We start from the raw sequence: 21,164 nt of genomic DNA, 5'->3' as shown, positions 1-21,164 counted from the left end.
TTTGGTGATGAGTGTGAGGGCATAATCTGTGGTGTGTGCCTTGAAAAATCTAGGAAAAGAAATGGAAAGAAAAATCATGTGGAGGTATCATGTGGCCCACTCTAGGAGTCATTAAAACACTGGAGGAGTCTTCTGCCATTTAAAATACAGAGCTTAGGAGAGCCAAAGTCCTTTGATGGCAACAGCCCAGGAAGGATAGGATACAATTCTTTTTGTTATAAACTTACTCCTTATTAGTCATCTCATCCTTCATCATCTTTTTAAAAAAAATCTTATTGGAGTATAGTTGGTTTACAATGTTGTGTTAGTTTCAAGTGTTCAGCAAAATCATTTAGTTATACATATGTATATTATTCATATATATATATTCATTCTGAAGTAGGTCCTTGTTGGTGATCTACTTTATATATAGCAGTGTGTATATTTTATTTTATTTATTTATTTTTAGTGTGTGTATTTTAATCTCAAGCTCCTGATTTATCCCTCCCCTCCCTGCCCCCCCCCCCCAGTTCTCATATGGTACCCACAAGTCTGTTTTTGATCATCCTTCACCAACTTTTTTTAAAATAATATTTTACTTTTATTGGTGTATAGTTGATTTTAGGGGCATCCCTGGTGGCTCAGATGGTAAAGAATCTGCCTACAATTCTGGAGACCCAGATTCCATCCCTAGGTTGGGCAGCCCCTCAGGGAACAGCAACCCACTCCAGTATTCTTGCCTGGAGAATCCCACGGGCGGAGGAGTCTGGCAGGCTACATTCCATAGGGTTGCAAAGAGTTGGACATGACTGAAGCGACTTAGCACACATAGTTGATTTACTAAACTAAGGTTGTGTTCAGTTTCAGGTATACAGTGAAGTGATTCAGTTATCCATACACATATATTTGTTCTTTTTTAGATTCTTTTCTCATATAGGTTATCATTCATCCTTCATGATCTTAAATTAAGTTCCTGTTGACTTCACATTCTAGGGTTGTGTTATTCTCCAGGTTAAAACAAGAGCGAAAACAGACTGGGATAAGAGGAAGGGGTTGGTGAACGTGTATACCAGGGATTGATGAGGACAAGGAGTAGACAGAGTTATCTACCAGTCTAGTTCTTCTTGGAAGGAGACAAGAAATAAGGCCCCAAAAAATCGAATTAAAAAAATCGACAATTTTGGTTCAAGCTTTAGGGAAGAGACATGTGTTTCCTTATACAGATGGCCCAAACTTACAATGGTTCCACTTAATGCTTTTTTTTTTTTTTTTAACTTTATGATGGTGCAAAAGTGATATGCCTTGAGTAGAAACTGTGATTTGAATTTGATCTTTCCCTGGGCCATGTGGTATGATTTTCTCCTGTGATCCCCAGTAGTGGCAGTGAGTTGCAGCTCCCAGCCATACCATCACAAGGGTAAACAACTGATACACTTACAACCATTCTGTTTCCCACTTTCAGTATAGTATTCAATAGATTACATAAGATATTCAACACAATTATAAAATAGGCTTTTTGTCAGATTATTTTGCCCAACTGTAGGCTAATGTAAATATTCTGAACATGTTTAAGGCAGGCTAAGTTAAGCTATGATGTTCAGTAAATGCACTTTCGACTTTAGATATTTTCAACTTACAATGGGTTTATTGGGATGTAACCCCAATGTAAGCCAAGGAAAATCTGTACTGCTGTAAATGAGGAGAAAGGGCATTTCAAGAACCTTCTGTGCTTAGCATTACTAGTGCCCTTCTTGTATCACAGCTGTGACTGTTCCAAGGTAACTCTGCATGTCTAGACCAGGTGCAAAAATGAGTGTGATGAAAGTGGGAGTGGGCAGGAATAGAGAAACACAGGTGAAAAATCCCTCACTTTCCTTGTAATACTAAAATTTATACTCATCTAGGTATACTTCGTCAAACCACACCTCTGAATACTAGGCCTCAACTGTTTGTCTTTCAAGTTCCAACTTCCTAACTGGCCCAGTGTCCAGTTGTTTCCTTCAGTCTCTTAAATTCATCACTCTCCCTCTTCGCTATGGAAAAGATCTCTTGATTCAGACCCCCTCCAGCAACCTAGTCTTAGCAGTGAGTAGCAACACTGGTGCAGTGAGGTCTCTCGGAGGCCTCCACCTATCCCTGGTTAAGAAATGAAAAGGAGAGCTGAAGGAGTAAGGTCCAAAGCAAGAGATGTTCACTCATTCTCCGGCTTCCTGACTTTGCCCAAGGAGCCCCAGTCTCCACTGCGCCCACTACGCCGCCCCAGTCCTTAAATAACAGGCATAGCCCTGTGACTTCTCACCTGTCCCCACTGTCTCAGCCCAATTCCCTAGCTTCCGCCACCACCGCCCACAGATTCCAGCCCCCACATCGGATCCCGCCCGGACTTCGCCTCCAATACTGGCTGCTTCTGCTGCAGCCGCTGCCATGGTGATGAACCTCGCGAGATCTGCCGCTCGCCGGTGCTCAGCTCTCGCGCGATCGGGGAGGTGGGAAGTATCCCGGTCTGGGGGTGGGGGTGCGCCGCACAGCTCCTGTCGCCGTCGCGGCTTCCGGTGCTAGGTGGAGGGCAGGAAGGAGGGAGCCGGGAGCGAGGCCAGGGGAGCAGCCGCGCTGAAATCGGCTGAGGGAGCCGGAGAGAGTGGAACGAGAGCCGAGCGGAGCCTGTGGGGGCGGAGGCGGCGGCCGCAGCGGCGGAGCTGGGAGCAGGAACAGGTGAGGGACTTGGAGGAGGGAAGGCGGGTCCGGGTAGAGGAGAGGCTCGGGGTGGGGGCTGCGAGGATAGAGCCCCCTCGCCCCGCTCTTCGCTCGCTCGCCCGCCCGGCACTGCCTGGCATGGAGCGGTGTGGTCCTTTCCTCCCGAGAGCTCGGAGAGGGGGCGCCGGGCCAGCCACAAGCCTGCCCCCGCATTTGAAGGACGCTGAGCTGGTGTGGGGGTGGGGGGCGCACACGGTTTTGTCCTCCGCCTCGCACAAGGGGGCGACCTGGGCTGCAGTGAGGATCCCCTCGCCTGCAGGAGGTGGGCTTTTGAAGGGTCTTGGTTGAGGGGGAGAAAAGCAGTCCTGGGTGAGGTGACGTGGGGGCGGCGATGACTGTTTTGTATTCTTTTCTTATTAAAGGGCTAGGGAATAGCGCTTTTTCTTACCCGCTTTCCGCCTTCACCTTGGTTATAGACCAGAGAGAAGCCTTGCTATGGTGACACCCCTCCCCCTATCGTGGGGCAGGGGTCCGTAGTGGGGTTAGGGATTAACCTGGAACACAGGCTAGTGGGACAACCCAGGGGCACTATTCTGGTGGAGGTTGAGCTTTCGGGTCCTGGGAACCGCATGTTGGGAAGAGGGCAGCAGGTGGGGAGCCAGAAGAGAGGAGGCAGCAGAAGGGGGAGGGGGACCTGGTCTTCCTTGGAGAAGAGAGGTGGTGCCTTCCTCCCCCAGGCGTAGCGGGGGCGGTCTCACAGGAGGAGGGAGCTTCTGGTCGCTGGCTCCGAGTTTCGCTCTTCCAATCCGCTTTCTTTCTTTAGGAAGTACCAGGATTCCCGGAACCGAAAATGGAGCCGTTGCTTACACCAGTGTTTGAGGGAAGAAGGTGGGGGTGAGGGGTAGGATGGAATTCCCTGTTAAAACCGGGCCACTTGATTAGCCAAGTTGTAGCTCCTCTTTGGGGAGAGTTCCCTTCTTTCTGGGTTGTATTACCGCTGGTCTCCCTCTGGCTAGGCCGGGAGGAGTGTGGTATGTGGTCAGGAGTGAGAAGAAATAGTGAGGTCATGGGGGAGGGAGAAGTGTAACTTAAAACGTGTCTCCGTCGCTGTTGGATTGGGTCACTCCTGGTCTATGGCATGAAAGTTTTATTTGGTAGGAGATCTGCTGCAGGAGTCTGATTGCTTAGGTCAGTGCAGCTAGGGTCTGCATACTTCCTTCCCCATCCCTATTCAGGTGGTGACAGTATTTGCTACCATTTTGTCTTGAGCTTGTTGTTGGGGTAAGTGTCTCCACTTGCTATGACTGGAATGGGTCAGTGAATTGGTCATTGTGCATTAGACTTGGGTTTGAATACCATGTCTATAAAAGCTCGTTCTAAGAAAGAAACTGATCCACCTTTTCACAGAATGGATCTTTGACCGTGGATTCAGCTTGGAAGGGTCCTCTTGTATCACATATTAACATTCCTCCTGCCTCCCAGCATAGAGTTATTGCCTTGGGTAGTCAAAAAAAATTTTTTTTCTGGTGTAGTCAAAATTTGTATGCGTATATCTTGCTTTTCCAAAGAGACAAAACTTTGAGTGCAGGAATTGGAATTCATCTTGTGTCCCCCACACTGTCTGGGCACACAGTAAGCTCTCATGAATACTGAATGTGAATGAATAGAACTTAGGTTTTCTTTTCTTTCTTTTTAAAAAAAAAATTATTTATTTATTTGGCTGCACTGGGTCTCAGTCGTGGCCCTTGGGAATCTTTATTTGCGGAATGCAGGATGGGCATGGTAACTCTTAGTTGTAGGATCTAGTTCCCTGACTAGGGATCAAACCTGGAAAGTCCTGAACTCAGGATTTCTGACCACAGTTTAAGGAAAGAGGAAGAGATGGCTTGGCTGTCATAGAGAGCTTCCTGAAGTTAGCTGAGTGAGGGTGTAAAGGTCTTTACCCTTTGTAATTAAGAAGTCTTGGTCTCTCCATGTTTCCTAAGGCACAAAACAGTCATGGATATTGAAAGTTAAGACCCCCAAAAGAAAAGTATTAGAACACAGAGTCATTATTTAGCAGAAATCCTAGATCTCCTGCTTCCCTGTTTTGGGCAAAGGAGTCTCTCCTTTAGACCTAGGTCCTACAGAGTTGTCTGCAGATTGAGTTCCTGATAATTACAGAGAAGGGAGCCAGTGAATGTATCTGGTACCTGGCATAGAATTGGTGGCAATGAATGGTAGCTGCTCTTACTAAACTGAATGCAAGTGTAAAGGAGGACAGACAGCAGGCTAGAAAGAGTGGAAGTGAAGTCTTAAGTGCACAAAGAGTCATAAAGTGTGTTGTCTCTGCTACTTTCTTCCACTGGAGTCATAATAGAGGAAATGGACTCAGAGGACAGTGGGCGGGATTTATTGGTTAGAAGGAAGTTCTCTAAAACCAAGTTTGTTAAAACTGAGTCAATGACTGAGGGAAATTGTGGAATCTACTTGCCCATATACCTTTAGAAATGGATTTCAAGAGGCCTGAGACTCAAAACATATCACTGTATTTCACCCTCCTTACCATTTTTTGTGTGTGGCTACTGTGGAACTTCCCTGACTTGGGATCGAATCTGTGTCCCATGCAGTAGAAGTGCAGAGTCTTAACCACTGGATCACCAGGGAAGTCCTTCACATTTTTAAAATTGCAGTATAGTTGATTTACAATATTGTGTTCATTTCAGGTGTACAACATAGTTTTCTTCACCATTTTTGTTACATAGTATGATAATTAAGAGTGTGGACCTTGGAATCGGACACAATTGGGTTCAAATTATGCCTCTGCTAGTTACTAGTTGTATGATTTTGGTGAAATTATTTCTCTCTCTTAGCTTCATTTTCCTCATCTGCAAAGAATATGATAATGATAGTGCCTGTTCATAGTGTTGGCATGGGAATTAAATGAGATAGCATATACAGAGTCCTTAGGGTTATACAAAGCACACATAGTAAGCCTCAAGTAAATGTTAGCTGCTATTAATAATCACCATCATAACAGTAATAATAACGAGTCCTCAGGGCTGCCTTAAAAAAGAAGAGGTTTATAAAAGAACAACTTGCTGCCTGAAGCGCCTGTGTAGAGGGGTGATTGTTACCATGACTTTCTGTGCTGGTCGTAGGCTTATGAGCAATGAAATCTTTTTTCAGCATCAGCCTCACAGAGGCAGCTCCTGTTGCCTGAGTGGGAGGTGAAGCTGGAGCAAGGCAGGGGCCCTGAACCATCAACTGGGATGTAGAGTGAGGATGTGGGGGCTCAGGAATACTGTTCATGATACAAAAGTCAGCAGGAATGGCTGACTCTTCCATGTAAGAGCACCCTCATTGGCCTATGTCAGGTGTTTAGATTCCTGGGTCCCATTATTTTAGATCTTGGTATTTCAGCATCCTCCATTTCCTGGGCCACTCTTTTCACTTAGTCATATCTCCTTTAAATGTCTGCCTCTGTTTCAGAATGTACTGTATTAAGGTCCAGAGTTGCAATGTCTATAAATCTGTCTGCTATGCCTTTTCCAACATCTGTTGCAAATATAGGTTGAGTGCTAATAAAGCTTTTGGATAATGAAAGGACATGGGGAGCATTTGGAAAGAGTTCTACAAATGTTTGAGGGCTTTGTCTTAGAGTCTGGGAAAGAACTGACTGAGGTAGGGATTCTACAAAGGTGTTAGAGATTTGTCATGGACATCTGTAAAGGACCTGCTGCATCAGATGGACCAGAAAAAGAAATAGCTCAAGATATCAGGGATCCACAGTTATCACCATATTCCTGAAGAAAGTTGAAATGACTGGGCGTGGCAGATTTTAGTTCCTCGACAACCAGGGATTGAGCCCAGGCCCTTGGCATTGAAATTGCGGTGTCCTAACCACTGGACTGCCAGGGAATTCCCATAGCTTGTCCTTTATGAGCTTAAACACAAGCGTGTCAAGCATGAATGTTTAAATTTCAACATGATTTAGGATGCAGAAGAACATAAGCTTTCTGTTGGAGTGGTTTAATTCTTCATCCTCCCCTTTTTGAAAAAAAGGAATCTAACCCTACCTTATATAAAATGTTATTTGAAGTCTAATAGATAAAATGGATAAAAGCAGTGCTGCTGTGGTAGTGGTGGAGAGTGGCGGACCATAATCAGAACCTCTCCCTTTCCCTTTCTCCTAGGCAGGCTCTGAATCCCATCCAAGGAACCTTAGGGCTCTGAGAACATGGAAGCCACTTTTCTAGTTTGTCAGTTACAGGAAAAGGATTAGAGATCACATGTAAAATACTGTCTTCCTCAACCTCACAAGCGTTTGCCACCATCAGTAGAACTGAATTCAGCAACAAGTATATCAGTCACTAGCTACAGATCAGTCATGGAGCTGGATGCTGGGAGAGCATGAAACATGAATAAGGCACAGTCCCAGCTGTCAAGGGACTGAGAGTCTAGTGTTGTTTTCCCACCATGGTGCCCTGAGAAAATGGTAATAGTGAAACACGCATAGCTGCTTGCAACCCGAGATGACTGGCCCATGGGCTCTAGCCACTCTAAGCCCTAGCTATCCAGTACTGATGGGATCAGCATCTTCAGCTGATCTGTATTACATTAAAGGCACATTATTTGGGAAGTTCCAGCTCTGGAAAGCAAAACACACCAAGGTAAATAAAACATTCTGTGGTAAGTCCTAGAGAAGTGTGTTTGAGGTGCTGAGGGATCACAGAAGGCTCTTATCCCCCAAGGTAGGACATTCCTTGTCTTCTGTATCCTTAGGCTGCTCTGTTAGGGGTGGCCTTGTCCAAATCATGGCCTCCTGTTTCATCTTTTCACTGGCAGCTCCATCTTAACCTGCACAGTGGGACCAGATTGGGGCAAAGGTTTACTAGGGCTTTAGGCTGATTACTCATGGGATTTCAGTGATTTTGTAATTAGGAAGGTACAGTGTACTGGATATCCAAGGCTAGAGATGTGGGCATTGAAGCAGCCATCAAATATCAGGATATGGTACAGTTTTAAGCTGGTCAAATTCTAAGAATAGGGTACACTGAAAGCTTTGATTAGAGGGCAGTGCCACGGAATGTTCCAGGGGAATAAATGAGTCTAGTTTTTATTTGGTCACTGTCTTATCTAGCTAGGTCATGCATTCTGAAACAGACTTGAGGTTCTGTTCTGACTCACTTGCTGAGGTTTGTCTTTGGGAAAAGCCATACCCTTCCCTGATATTTGGGTCTATCAGGGCAATTTAGACTCCTTCGCTTGACGTTGTGGCTTCCTTCAAGTTATCCTGAACTGGAGTCTTCCTCTCGGACTAGAAGGGAAACTGGTGTTTAACGATTCTGACTCAAACCTAAATGCTGTTAGTTAAGTAGAGACTAATTTTAGTCATATGTTCTAATTTATAACAAGGCCATTCATTGATTGCCTAGTAGCTAAGTTCAGTAGGTATCTTTCAGGCCTTATCTTAATTTGACTTTTTCATAGCCTTTGACCCTTCTTTTTTTTTTTTCTTTACTCATTGGTGTCTATGATGCCTTATTCTTTTGATTTCCTTTTTACCCGTTTGGTTGCTTCCTACTCTCTCTGCTGGCCTTTTTTGGCTTTAAATGTTGATGTGCCCCAGGTTTTTATCTTTGGGCTTTTCTCCTGTTTGAGCATGCACACTCTCTCTAGATATATAGATTAGGATGTATCAGTTGCAAAAGATAGAAAACACACCTGTGAAGGACTTCCCTGGTGATCCACTGGTTAAGAATCCGCCTTCCAATGCAAAGAACTTGGGTTCTATCCCTGGTCCCAGGATGATCCCACATGCCTCAGGGCAACTAAGCCTGTGTGCTGCAACTAGTGAGCCCACCCTCTAGAGCCTGAGCATGGCAGGTAGCGAAAGCTTATGCACAACGAAGACTCAGCGCAGCCAACATAAAAAAAGAAAGAAAAGAAAAGAGAAAACACACCGTGGCTCAAATAATCAGAGGATTTATTAAACATCTAGCAGAAAATCTAGGTGAAATAAGCCAGACACAAAAGAACAAATATTGTTTGATTCCACGGGTTAACGTGGTACCTAGAATAGTCAGATTCAGAAACAGTGTAGTGGTTGTTTCCAGGGGTAGGGGAGGGGCATTATTGTTTAACAAGTAAGAGTTTCAGTTTGGGAAGATGAAAAAGTTCTGGAGATGCATGGTAGTGATGGTTGCACAACAGTGTAACTGTATTTAATGCCACTGAACTGTACACTTAAAAATGGTTAAAATGGTAAATTTTATTCATATTTTACCACAAGGCTTCCCAGGTGACACCTGGGTAAAGAATACACCTGCAGTCCAGGAGACTCAGGTTCGATTCCTGGGTCAGGAGGATACCCTGAAGGAGGGCATGGCAACCCACTCCAGTATTCTTGCCTGGAGAATCTCATGGACAGAGGAGCCTGGTGGGCTATGGGCTGTGGGGTTGCAGAATCAGACACAGCTGAAGCAACTGAGCACACACACACATAGTCTACCACATGCAGAAGTAGTTCAGGGGTAGAACGTTTCTTCTTACAATTGTTTTTGATCTACCAACTAAACACTGGTAGGATCCAAGTTTTTCTGCTCTGATATCCTAGTGTTCCTGTGTCTGTCCCATCATATACTCAAGATTACGCCAGCATCTTGCCCTTCTACATTAACATCCAAAGGCTAGAGAAGAGAACATTGATATATGTTCTTTTTTAAGATTGAGGAAATCTTTCCCAGATATTCCCAGTAGACTTTTCTTACATCTTATTGCCCAGAATTAGTGCTTGACCATTTGTGACTCAAATCATGGTGAGAGAAATGAAATGCCCACAGCCTTTGCTGATCAGCTTTTATACCCTAGGGTTGGGGAGGGGTAGCTCATAACCACTGCCTGCCAACGTCTGAACAAATTAAGGGTTCTGTTAGAAAAAAGAAGGGAAGATGGCTGTTGGGGCAGGCAACCAATAACTGCTGCCACTCTGAATCTTCCTGGTTCCTCTTGGGGCTTCATTTACTATCTATGCAGGTGATTCTGAATACCCTGACCAGACTTTTCTCCCGATCTTCAGACCTTAGCACTTCAAAATTAATCTAAAAACAAACATCTTTGCTGCCAGATCTGTTTGTGTAGTGTTTCCAGTCTAAAGAAGTGCCACTGACTCACACAGGCAAGATACCTGGGAGTCATCTTTGACTCTCCTCTCCCCACTATAATCAGCTATCAAACCCTATGGAGTCTACTATTTTGGTGTTTCAAATCTGTCCTGTCCTCTCTATTGCCACCTCTGCTTCAGAACTTTTGATTTCTTTCTTTTTTTCTCTTTTTTAATTTTATTTATTTAAAATTTTAAATTTATTTTTTCATTGAAGGATAGTTGCTGTACACAATTTTTTTGTTTTGTTTTCTGTCAAACATCAACATGAATCAGCCATAGGTATACATATGTCCTCTTCGTCTTGAACCTCCTTCTTCTCTCCCTCCCCATCCCACCCCTCTAAGAACTTTGGACTTCTTATCTGTATTACTGGACCTCGCAAGTGGTCTCTTTCCCTCCGTCTTTCCCCCCTTTAACTTATTCCCTACACTGCTGTCAGAACGACCTTTCTAAAGCACATATCTGATCATGTTACTCAGTGTTACCTTTAGGGCCCTTCATGATCCAGCTCCTGCTTCCCTCCAGCCTCATCCCTTCTTTTTACTCACAATGCTGCATCCACATAGATGACCTCCTGGTTGCACCTGGCTTTGGCTAATCACTGTTCTAACTCATCTTTATGCCTGTGCATACACTCTTCCCTCTTCCACCTTCCCTATTCTTTAGTGTCTGACTGATTCATATTCTTCCTTTAAGAGTCAGCTCAGGTGTGACCAGAGAGTCATGTCTTGGAATTGGCCTTCATCCTCCAGTCTTGACTAACTGCTCTAGCTTTCTGTCCCCATAATACCATGTGCTTATCCCACTCTTAGCCTCACACTATAATCCTCTGTTTCCTAGTCTTTCTCTCCCATTGAGTTTCATGAAGGCAGAAACTGTCTTCCTCTGTATTCCTAGTTCATTATACTTAATAAACATTTAACGAATGAATGGAAACTGACATCAGAAGCTGTTTCTTGGCCTTGGGAAATCTTTGAGTTTAATAGAAGCCATTGAGATACTAATCTACGAGTTCTTGTGTGCTGATTACAGTGCTCTTGAGACAAAAATTTGGAAAGTTTACATAGGTCACAAGCCAGCTGCATTAAGGAAACCAAATACAGGCAGACCCTACTTTGGTTTCCCTAAATTTTTTGGTCTATTCCATTGGCTGTGCTAAAAATAGCATCTTTATTAGTGATGTTTCAATTTGAAAATCGTCTGGGAATATAGCTGCTTTTTGTGCACTCTGCCTGGCAGCAGAGGGTTTGGTAGACTCTGGTCTTCTTTTCCCTGAGCCCATGCAGCCTGAAAAGGGGTGTCTCAGGACACATGCCTGTGACGAAGAATGGGGAGTGTGTGTGGCAGGCTGAGCTGTGCCTCTTAGAATCACCTGGAGTGTAGGCAGACAGGCCTCGAGTCAAAGGGACTGAACAGTCAGTGACAGCACAAGCCTGCCTCTCCTGGGGGAGGGGGTGCGGTGGGAGTGGGAGGGAGGGGTTGGGGGCCATAAGTGATAATCAGTGAGGCTTACATCAGTCAGTGTGCCTGATTGAACTGCACCGTCCAACACAGATTGTACTAAAACACATTTTTAGAGTTCCTGTTGCTACTTTTACCACTGATAACAAAGTTTGTAACTGTACAATAGAATGTTGAGACATCCTTTTTGTTAATAGAGATATTAACATCCTTTTTGTTAATAGAGATATTGCTGTATTCCATTTTTTATCTTGAGCCACTCACCTTCAGTCTTACCTGCTTCCTGTTTCTCCCAGCCCATGGAACCCTGGTATTTTGCCCTATTGACACAGGAGTGCCATCTGTGGCAAAAGAGAATGACTATAGGCTATACAGTATGTAGACAATCCGAGGTTGGTTTGTTTGCCATTCTGCTTCCCAGAGCTGCTTCTAGCAATGCAGTGTGGTGAAAGTGAGAGCTGACTATATAGCCGTAGGTGTATGTTCATGGCACAGAGCTGAAAGTTGCCACCATCCTGGTGGTCGGGGCAGCATGCCATCTGGAAACAGACAGGAACAAGGAAAGCCAAGATAAGAAAGCCAACATTTGCTTTGGACTGTTCATCTGAGTCAAGCTCCTGATTATATTAAAGAAGAGTCATAATGTTCATTAATTTCAAGGCCCTGGGGCGCCATGGCGGACACATGATAACTACTTGAATATTTCATTAGTTATCTGCCAGCCCCATTGAGTTTTAAATGCCAAGAGAAAATTTTACCACTTTTAGTCTTCTTGTCCTTTCATGGCTTTCCCAAACCAGTCTTAAGGTCAGTGTATGTGGAAAATGGCCAGGAATTGACAGGAAAGCTGAGCAGCCATCTGTGCACCACATGGAGATACCAAGTACTGCTAGGACAGAAGAAATGATATAAGCCTTAGATGAGGCTTAAATCAGCCAATGTGCTTGCTTGAACTCCTACAGCGGGGCTTGGCACTGGGAGCAAGGAAAGATCCAAAATAAATAGAAGGCATAGTCTTTGCACATGGTGAGCACATGGTTAAATTGGGGAGACAGTAAATGCACAGATTTAGAAGGAAAAACTCCACAACGTAGTGCCACTTGAATGGTTCGGATAATTCAGGGGCCTTTATGTAGCTTGCCAGGAGATAGAAATCAGTGTAACACTGGGATCCGCTTTTGAACCAAGACTTCAGTGTGATAGCTTAGCAAAGAAGCAAACCAAAGGACAGTGTGTGCATATCCTGGGGCAAGGGCTTGCTTTCAGCCACTGGTCTACTCACAGTTGGTAATCATTTAATCAGCAATACTTGTAGTCAGAAGGATGGCAAGATAAACGTGTGGTATAAATTCAGTTCAGAATCTGGGCCAAAGCCTATTACCTAAGCTTTAAAGCAAAGTGTCATCTGGAGCTAAAAGAAAGAACACGTGAGCAGGAAACAAGATAAAAACTAGGAGGACTTGGGGAAGGTGTAAATTTCTGGAAGTGAAGGCATCAGAACCAGAAGTCTGACTACCACGGATTACCAGAGTCGGTAGGATCTGATCTTACTAGCTGGGTAGGTTTCCCCTCCTGCCTCAGGAATCCTCAGGAATCTGTCTGCCTGGGTGGTTGAGGCAGGAGGGGCCGGGTGGATGGCTAGTGGGTGACTTGGCTGAAGTTGCGCCCTAAAGTTGAGCCAGGCCCTCCCCCTGGGGTGTGAGCCCTCTGGGTCAGGGGCTGGGCTCATCTGTGGAACCTACCCAGAGTACCACGCCTGGCTTATTAGTGAATGTCTGCGGAGGCCTTTGAAGATGAAACACTCCATAAGCACTCATTGTTTCTGTTTTTTGGACAAACTAGTACTTTGGTCTCCAGGGGCCGTTGATCTGGCTCCTTTTTACTAGTCTGGAATTCACTGCAAACTGAGGAGAGTAGGAAACAAATAAACAAACCTAAAATAGTTTTTGAAAAAAACAACTAAACTCCCACCAAACCCTTGTGCTTTATCTTGAAAATAGGATTCCTCCCTATCCACCTTTCACATTCTTGGGTTTGGGTGCACTCTGTCTTGACCTGTTCCTTTGCCTGCTGGGTTTGTGGTGTGCATATGTGTACCTCTGGTTCCCAGACTGTGGAGAACGCCAGCAGCTGGCATATGGTGATTGCTGAATAAGCTGCTGACGCATTGGCTCCCGCAGGCACAGAGAACTGGCTGGCATGGGTGATTCTGAACCCCTGTTTCATTGTTGTTTCAAAGATTCATTTCTGTGGCTGTCCGGAGCCATCCAGATGGGAGAGAAGAGAAGAAATGAATGACTCTATGATTCTGTCAGTCTGGGGCAGTGGGCAAAGTGGGCAGATAGGCATTTTGTACTTTTGTAGTGTTCTAACTGCTCCCTTCATTTCTGCCAATGATGTATCAGGCGGAAGCGGTCTAACCTGAATGAGGTGCTAGCAAGGTCAGTAGAGACCTTGTGAGCTAATTCAGTTACCCAGCTGCTGTGTGCCAGGCACTAGTCAAGGCACCAGGAACACAGCAGGAAACAAAATAGATAAGGAGCTGACATTATAGTAGGAGGAGAAAAACAGTCCAGAAGGAAACAAATACGGAACGTGTCAGATGGTGATAAATTCTGTGAGGAAAAAGTGGAATAATGGGTTAGAGAAGTGTGTGTGTGTGTGTGTGTGTGTGTGTGTGTGAAATATAGGTGGTTGTGGAAGGCCTCTTTGATAAAGGGACGGTCGAACAGATGCCTGAAGGAAGCGAGGGAGGGCTCCATGAAGGCTGTCTGGGAGATGAGCCTCCCAGGCAGAGTGAAGACAGGAACAAATGCTTTGAGACAGGAGAGCGTTGGGGACCTGAAGTGGAGTACGCACAGGGGAGAGTAGTAGGAAAGCTGATGAGAGAAGCGGGGTGCAGACTGCGCCAGGCTTTGTAGGCCATGTATGGCTTTGGGTTTTACAGAAAAGGAGATACGGAGCCCAGAGAGGGTTTTGAACAGAGGAGCAACATGACCTGGTTTTGGTTTTAAAATCAGTCTGGCTGCTCTGTGGAGAATAGGCTGAAGAGGGTTGGAGCCGAAGCAGAGAATGAGCTGACTGCCTCATTGCAGGTGACCATGTGGAGCAGCTGTCCTGGGAGGGACCACGGGAACCCAGGACCTGCCTGGCTGAGGAATGAGGGGGAGCCTCTCCACACCCCGCCTCCCAGCTCTCAGCTCACTGTTGTATGCACAGAGTATGGCTTTAGCAGCTGGTAGTTCACAGAGTGGAAAGGATCAGCTTTTCTTAGGAGTGCTGTTTCTTAATTCTTTCTGGCTAATTTTGGTGTGTAGAAGGAAAGTGTAGAAACACAGGAAGGGAAGAAGCAGAATCTCTTGATTAGGGCTGAGAGAATAAACCTTGGGAACCTGACAAGCCTGAACCTTGTCAGGAGTCACAAAGAGCCACTCCTTATTCCACTCCCTCCTCTCCCACCCTTTCCAGAAGTCTCAGGGCAAGGTTGGGGCAAGGAGGGGCATTAATGATCTCTCTATGCTTTGGGATATACTATAGAATGTCAGGACTGAAGGGACTTTAGAAATCATCTAGTTCAGCCTCCTCATTTACAGGTGCAGATAAGAACAGGTGAAATAACCCATCCAGAGTCCCCTGGGTAGATTACTGGCAGAAGCAGGGGCCCTGAGTGTTCAGTGCTTTGTCTGCTCCCAGAGGCTCAGGATCTAAGTGGGCCTTGATCTTCATGGTATGCTCAGGCTCTCAGTTTGTCAGAAAAGAACTCCAGCCATGTCTTTGGCCAGTCCCATTAGCATGAAATCCTGACAAGCAGATGGTGGTAGTGAGTTTGCATTTCTTTGCCTAGGATCAAGTCTTCCATACCAGGGTCCAGGCCTGAACCAGACTGCCACTGCCCCCACTGCACCCTACTGTCCTCAGAAAGCAACTGCTGTGATCATGGGTAACATCTTTGGAAACCTTCTCAAGAGCCTGATTGGGAAGAAGGAGATGCGCATTCTGATGGTGGGCCTGGATGCCGCAGGAAAGACCACCATTCTGTACAAGCTGAAACTGGGCGAGATCGTCACCACCATCCCCACCATTGGTAAGGGCAAAGCTCAGATGGAGGCTCTCATGCCCACCACTGAGCCAGATAGGGGGCCTGTTCCTGGATCTCTCACCTGGCCACCAGGCAAGTCCTTACGGTCTGTGGGGTTCAGGGAGGAGTGGTTATTTACCTTCCTAGCAGGTGCTGGGCCTGCCATTTGCAGACCTACCCTGGCCCTCTCTGATGCGAGAACTTCCGCAGCCTGGCACCCAACAGTGGCCCTCAGGCACTGAGCTGGTTTGTTCTCTGTTGTTTGAAAAGCAGGTGAAGAGCTTTGATGTTCCTGCCAGAGGCCTGGAATTGCTTCAGTTTAGATCCTCGGTGGCCCTGATCCCAGTTAAGACCTGCCTCTGGGAGGGAGAGCATTTGCCTCGTGGAAGCAGCTCTAGATCACCATCATCAGCTGGTTCTGCTTTTGGGGCTCCGGGACTGTCACTCCCTTCTTGTTGTCCATTCTGCCTCACAGGCCCCACTTCTCAGCTGAGGCTGAGGCAGGAGTGGGGCTGAGTCATTTCTTTTGCAGGAGAGAGAGTCAAAGACTGAGAGTGAGTGGGGAAGGTTGTCTCACCGAGGCAGTTGGGAACCTCCTGACTGGCCCTCTTCGTCCTCTTCTGCTGCTTCTCTTAGGTTTTCTTTTTGGCCTTAGTGCTGCTAAGTCAGGGAACACCAGGTCTGTCTGAGGAAGCCTTACTTTCTTTTCTTGGCTAGGCCTGGGGGAAACAGAAATAACCCAATGGGGCATCGTTTGCAGGCCTGGTATTTCTGGCCAAGTGACCACTGTCTGTTTTTTCCCCAAAGGGTTCAATGTGGAGACAGTGGAGTACAAGAACATAAGCTTCACAGTTTGGGATGTGGGTGGCCAGGACAAGATTCGGCCTCTCTGGAGACACTACTTCCAGAACACCCAAGGTAGGGCGTGTGAATTGCCCCCGGACCGGCAGGGGTTGGTTGGGTGTGAGCAGAGGGTGGCTATTGTTCTCGGTTATCAGGCGCCAGCTCTTGCCCTGCTGCAGCTCCTAGGGGTGGGAGGCGGGAGAAGAGGGAGCAGATACTTGAAGGGTATAACGAGGGTGTGTTCTCTTTTCGGTGGGGGAGGGGAGTTGATCTGTCGTCTCTGTGCAGCCCATGCTCTGCCTCCCCAGGGTTGATATTTGTGGTCGACAGCAATGATCGAGAGCGAGTAAATGAGGCCCGGGAGGAGCTGATGAGGATGCTGGCAGAGGATGAGCTCCGGGATGCTGTGCTCCTTGTCTTTGCAAACAAACAGGTGTGACATCTCCCTGCCTCTGCGTTTGAGAGAGGGCAGCCTGGCCATGGAAGTCACGGGATCTTGGAGCCCATTGTGTGGTAAACCCTATGACTAGGCTCTCAATTTGGAAAGTAAGAAACATGATTAGCTGGCTTCTTTACGCTCCTCTTCTTGTTCCTGCCCCCATCCCGGCTTTACTGAGCAGTGTTTCTGTCCAGAGGGACAGGTGTGGTAGATCTTTACCTCCAGCCCCTTTGTAACCTCACCTGTTGTCTGCTTTAGTGGAGCAGCCCTCTTTCTTACGGTCAGACAGACCTGGCTGTCGGCTCATCTGAATCACTTCTCCACTTCCCTACCAACCCCATACTTGGTTTCCAACTCCTCAGTGGAGTGACCTTTAGTGCCTTGGATCTGGAGTTCTAGGATGATTAAATCCAAAGTCGCTCTTTAGGATCTTGCTCTGGGTTCCTCCACTGAAGAAGGAGGAGAGGGTGCTGGTATACCTGCCTTTGCTAGGTGGGTGCTCTAGAAGCTTCTGCAAGATCTGAGGCTCCTTTTTGTGTCTCCCTTGTGCTCCAGGATTTGCCTAATGCCATGAATGCTGCTGAGATCACAGACAAGTTGGGTCTGCATTCCCTGCGCCACCGCAACTGGTACATTCAGGCCACCTGTGCCACCAGCGGGGACGGGCTGTACGAAGGCCTGGACTGGCTGGCCAATCAGCTCAAAAACAAGAAGTGAGAGCCAGACAGCCCTATCCGACCACCCCATCCACCCCTACCGTCTCCCTGACCCAGCCCTCCCCTTTTCCTTCCTGTTGCCAGTGCGGCCAGAGCCCTGGGTATCATGTCCGCATGCCCAGCAACAGCCTTGCTTCCCCTGTCCTCCCCTCCCCCCTCCATGACCAGTCCCCAGTTGCTGTCCTGATGATGAATCATTCCAATTTACTGGATTTAAAACAAAAAACAAGGTTGTTATGGTTTCATGGGGTGGGCCCCCCCTCAAGCCCTGGGGCTTGGGAGGTGGGATGGGGTGTTCCCTCCGGTTTGCTTCGTTTGGCCCTAGTTGCTGTGCTCTTGGCATCTGAGCCCCTTCCCTACCCCCACAGGTCCCTCTCCCCTTCCCCATCTTCCGTTCCTTTGCCGCTCTCCCCCTGTTCTACATGGAAATTGCACGGGCCTCTCTGTGTGTGCGTGCATGTGTGCGCGTGTATATACCTGTATAGAGAGATATATATGGGGGCCAAGGAGTGGGTAGAGGAGGTGGGTGCCGCTCAGGGCTGGGAGCCAGGACACTGCCCACTCTCGTCTATCAGCTGCTCCTCCCATGCTGGTGAGATAAAGGGAAGGAGGTGGAGGGGAGGCTGCCCCAGTCCCGTGCAGGTGCCTCTCCACTGCAGGTAGGTTTTCCTGGATGACAGGGCAGATGATGGCTTCTCTGCCACCATCTTTCTCTATCCCTCTCTCCACCCTACTCAGGTCAGGGGGGTGGCATTTGTCTCTAGATGACTGTTCCCAAGGAGATGCCATTCTGCCCTGCCTTTTTGTGGAAGGAGAGAGGAACCCACTCACTCTTTATCAGCTCAGAGTGTTCAGCTGATCCTCCCCCTCATCCTTAGATCTGTTCCTTGGAGCTGGAGCAGGGAGGTAGGGATAGCAAGTCCATGGGTTGTATTTGGGACCCAGGGCACTGGGGAGAGGGGCTCAGGTTTTCCGTCTTCATCCTCTTGTTATTAGGAGAAGGTGAAACACAGATCAGTTTCCCTATTCCTGCCTTCCTGCCCCTTCCGTCTTCTGATCTTGGGCCTGGGTGGTTCACCTGTCCTTTGTCAGAAATTTCCTCACCCTGGTAGTTCTGCTGGCCTCACCAGAGCCGGCTGGCTGGTTTACTGAGGAGCAAGGGAGTGGGGGTGGCACAACAGACCTCAGCATCAAGCCACCTCTTCTCCATTTTTATCTAGTCCAGGGTGTGCTGAAAGATGAAAATTTTCTGTTTCCAGACCCTTAGACCATCCTGCTGTCCCTCCCCACTCCATCCCAACAGCCTTTCCCTGCCCTCTCCACCCACTTCCCATAAATGGATCTGGGCATTGGAATGGAGGAAATCGGGCTCCGAAGTGATTGTTGGTGCTGATGGGATGCAGCGGTCTTCCGAGTCCTCCCTCCATTATTATGTAGTTGTTCAGAAGCTGCTGCTACTGTGTCTCTGTCTATAGGAGGCACTTGTCCCTGAGATCCTGGCCTGGGTTCCTGACTTCCGCGGTTTCTGTGAAGCCGTGGCTTTTCTGTGGGCTCCTGTGTGTGCTGGCTGCGCCCTGAGCTCCAAGACGGCCGCCCATAGCCTTTTTGCTAATGTCAGGGCCCAGGGCCTCCATAGCATGGCTGAGGGACCCCTTCCCAGAGGGGTTGTCCCAAGCCCCACCCCATGGGGCCAGGCTTCCTGCCACCTTTGTCTACAACAGGCGGATCAGTACCCCCTACCCACGTCAGATTGAACTGTGAAAGAGAGGTTCCAGGGGTGTCTCCCTCAGTGCCAGCTCCTCAGTGATGTGTTAATTATCCAGGATGCAGTGGGTGTATGCAGGTCTCGCGCTCTAGGCCTTGGTGTGTATGTGTGCGTCTGTGTGGTTGGTGGCAGGGTGGGGGGCGGGGTTGCTGGAGCTTCTGATTCACTTTAACATGAATTCACTCCTCTGACCCCACAGAAGATTCCCTCATACTTCTGCTTTGCCTTTGTCTGTGTTTTGTCAGATTTTTTTCGTTCCTGCTCCTGTCGCCTCTGCCTCCCTGAACTCTTCCTTTGCCTTCTCACCTGCTTCACTGCTGATGCCTGTTTGTCTCCCTTTTCCTGGGAAAATTTCCTTAGAATTGCTCACTCTGTATCGTTGTGGTTGGGGAGGACTTTGCCTCCTCTCCCGTCTCACTCCCTCTCTGACCCTGCCTACTTAGATGTCAGTCCCAAATGGGTTTTTCTCATTTTAGACCTACCCCCAACCTCGGTTTGGGGGCCTTCAGGGACTGGTGGGGCTGAGGGTGTTAGGAAACAGTCTTGGAGGTTGCCTGGGTGCTGCTCAAGGATCTGTCCAGCAGGGGGCAGTAAATGATCTTGTTAGTATCCCAGGCTGCTAGGCCCCCTCGGCAGGGGCGGTCCTTTCTACATTCCCATTCACCCAAAAGCGCTTTTGGAATTGGGTGTTTCATTCCGCTTCTACCCACTCCCTCCCCTACTTTCCTCTGGTAGGTTTAATTTTTTGCTTTCCTTTGTTCCAGCCTTTCTTCTCCCTGGGAATTTCCCCTGTCCCCCCTTAAAAGTTTGTTTGTGGTGTTATAGTGGTAACTGCAGTTCTGAACTGGTTTTTCTCTTCTTTTTTTCTCCTCTGGAATGTAGACTGTATATGTTAAATAACTCACCTTCTCTCTCCTTGCTCAAAATGTGGGATACGCGATGACTGTGACCCTGGTTGGAAATTAAACTTGTTTTATGCAGCTTTGGAGCAGACCTTCATCCTTGATGTGCAGCAGCCGCGGCACATCAGTTTATTGGTGTGGCACAGAAACCGTGGCACAGAGTTTATTGGTGAGGGTAGTTCTGCTTCTGGTCCCACTCTTCAGACTGCTGTTTGTTTCAGCAGAGGGATAAAGGGTTCTCTGGATTGGGGAGAGTGAAGTGATGGAGGTTCATCTCCACACTGCTTACTGTTTCCCATCATACCCCAAAGGGGAGCTGAAATGAATTGCGGCCCAGAGTTTGAGGGCTTCATGACTTTGCCCCTCAAGTTGTAAAGGGTTTAACCCTGAACTTAGCCATGTTGATCATCTTCTAGTAGACGTTAGGGACTCCCAACAGAGGGCCCTAATGCCTCACACAGCCCCCACTCTCAGATCTGCCCAGCCCTGTGCCTCAGGTGCTTCTAGTTGGAACAGGGTCCCCTCATCCATAGGTTGGCGTCTGCTCACCCGTCTGGTTTAGGACTTTGGCACTGAGCCTGGTGAAGGGTAAAGGTCTGAGTGGTATAATGAACTTGATCCTTCTTACAGCTCATGGCCCTGCATCGCCTCTGCTTTAGTGTCCGGTTCCCCATCGTCAGGAGGCCAGACCTCATCCAGAGATAATGTTTTGAGGAAAAAGACAAACCTTGTTCTTCCACCCAATTCCCACCACTACTCTTTTCCTCTCCTGCTGTTACTCAGGCAAAGAAAGGGATGGTGCTACCCTTTCTTGGTGAGGTCTGGGTGAGCCAGGCAGGCCTTCCCCACTCTCACCACTTTGCTAAGCTTTAAGGACAGAGGCCTTCCCAACTTGATGCTATGGAAAAGGCACAGGATTTAGGCATGTAATAAGTTTGAGAGCCCCAAATACCAGTGTGAAATTATCCTTTGTATTCAGCTAACTCCCTGCTGCCTCCCCTGGCAATTTTCCTTTTCAGCCCCTCTCTTGCTATTAAAATAAGCCATCGTGGTTAAGGACCAGTGCATCTGCCCTTATGAAACCCTTAAACTACTTAAATCAGACATTGCTTTATTAACCCCATAATCTTTGAACACTAC

General features: G+C 47.4%; 1 protein-coding gene across 1 annotated transcript; it reads left to right on the top strand.

The window, feature by feature from the left end:
- Nucleotides 1-2,484: 2,484 nt before the first annotated feature.
- Nucleotides 2,485-20,102, top strand: ARF3 (ADP ribosylation factor 3). Its single transcript, XM_043446406.1, has 5 exons — nt 2,485-2,691; nt 15,126-15,365; nt 16,167-16,277; nt 16,511-16,635; nt 17,197-20,102. The coding sequence occupies exons 2-5, from the start codon at nt 15,218-15,220 to the stop codon at nt 17,356-17,358; spliced, it is 546 nt and encodes a 181-aa protein (XP_043302341.1). The 5' UTR covers nt 2,485-2,691; nt 15,126-15,217; the 3' UTR covers nt 17,359-20,102.
- The last annotated feature ends 1,062 nt before the right edge of the window (nt 20,103-21,164 follow it).

This window comes from Cervus canadensis, chromosome 25, assembly GCF_019320065.1.
Source record: "Cervus canadensis isolate Bull #8, Minnesota chromosome 25, ASM1932006v1, whole genome shotgun sequence".
In the NCBI taxonomy this organism is placed as follows: Eukaryota; Metazoa; Chordata; class Mammalia; order Artiodactyla; family Cervidae; genus Cervus; species Cervus canadensis.
This window is presented reverse-complemented; position numbering and strand designations above follow the sequence as displayed.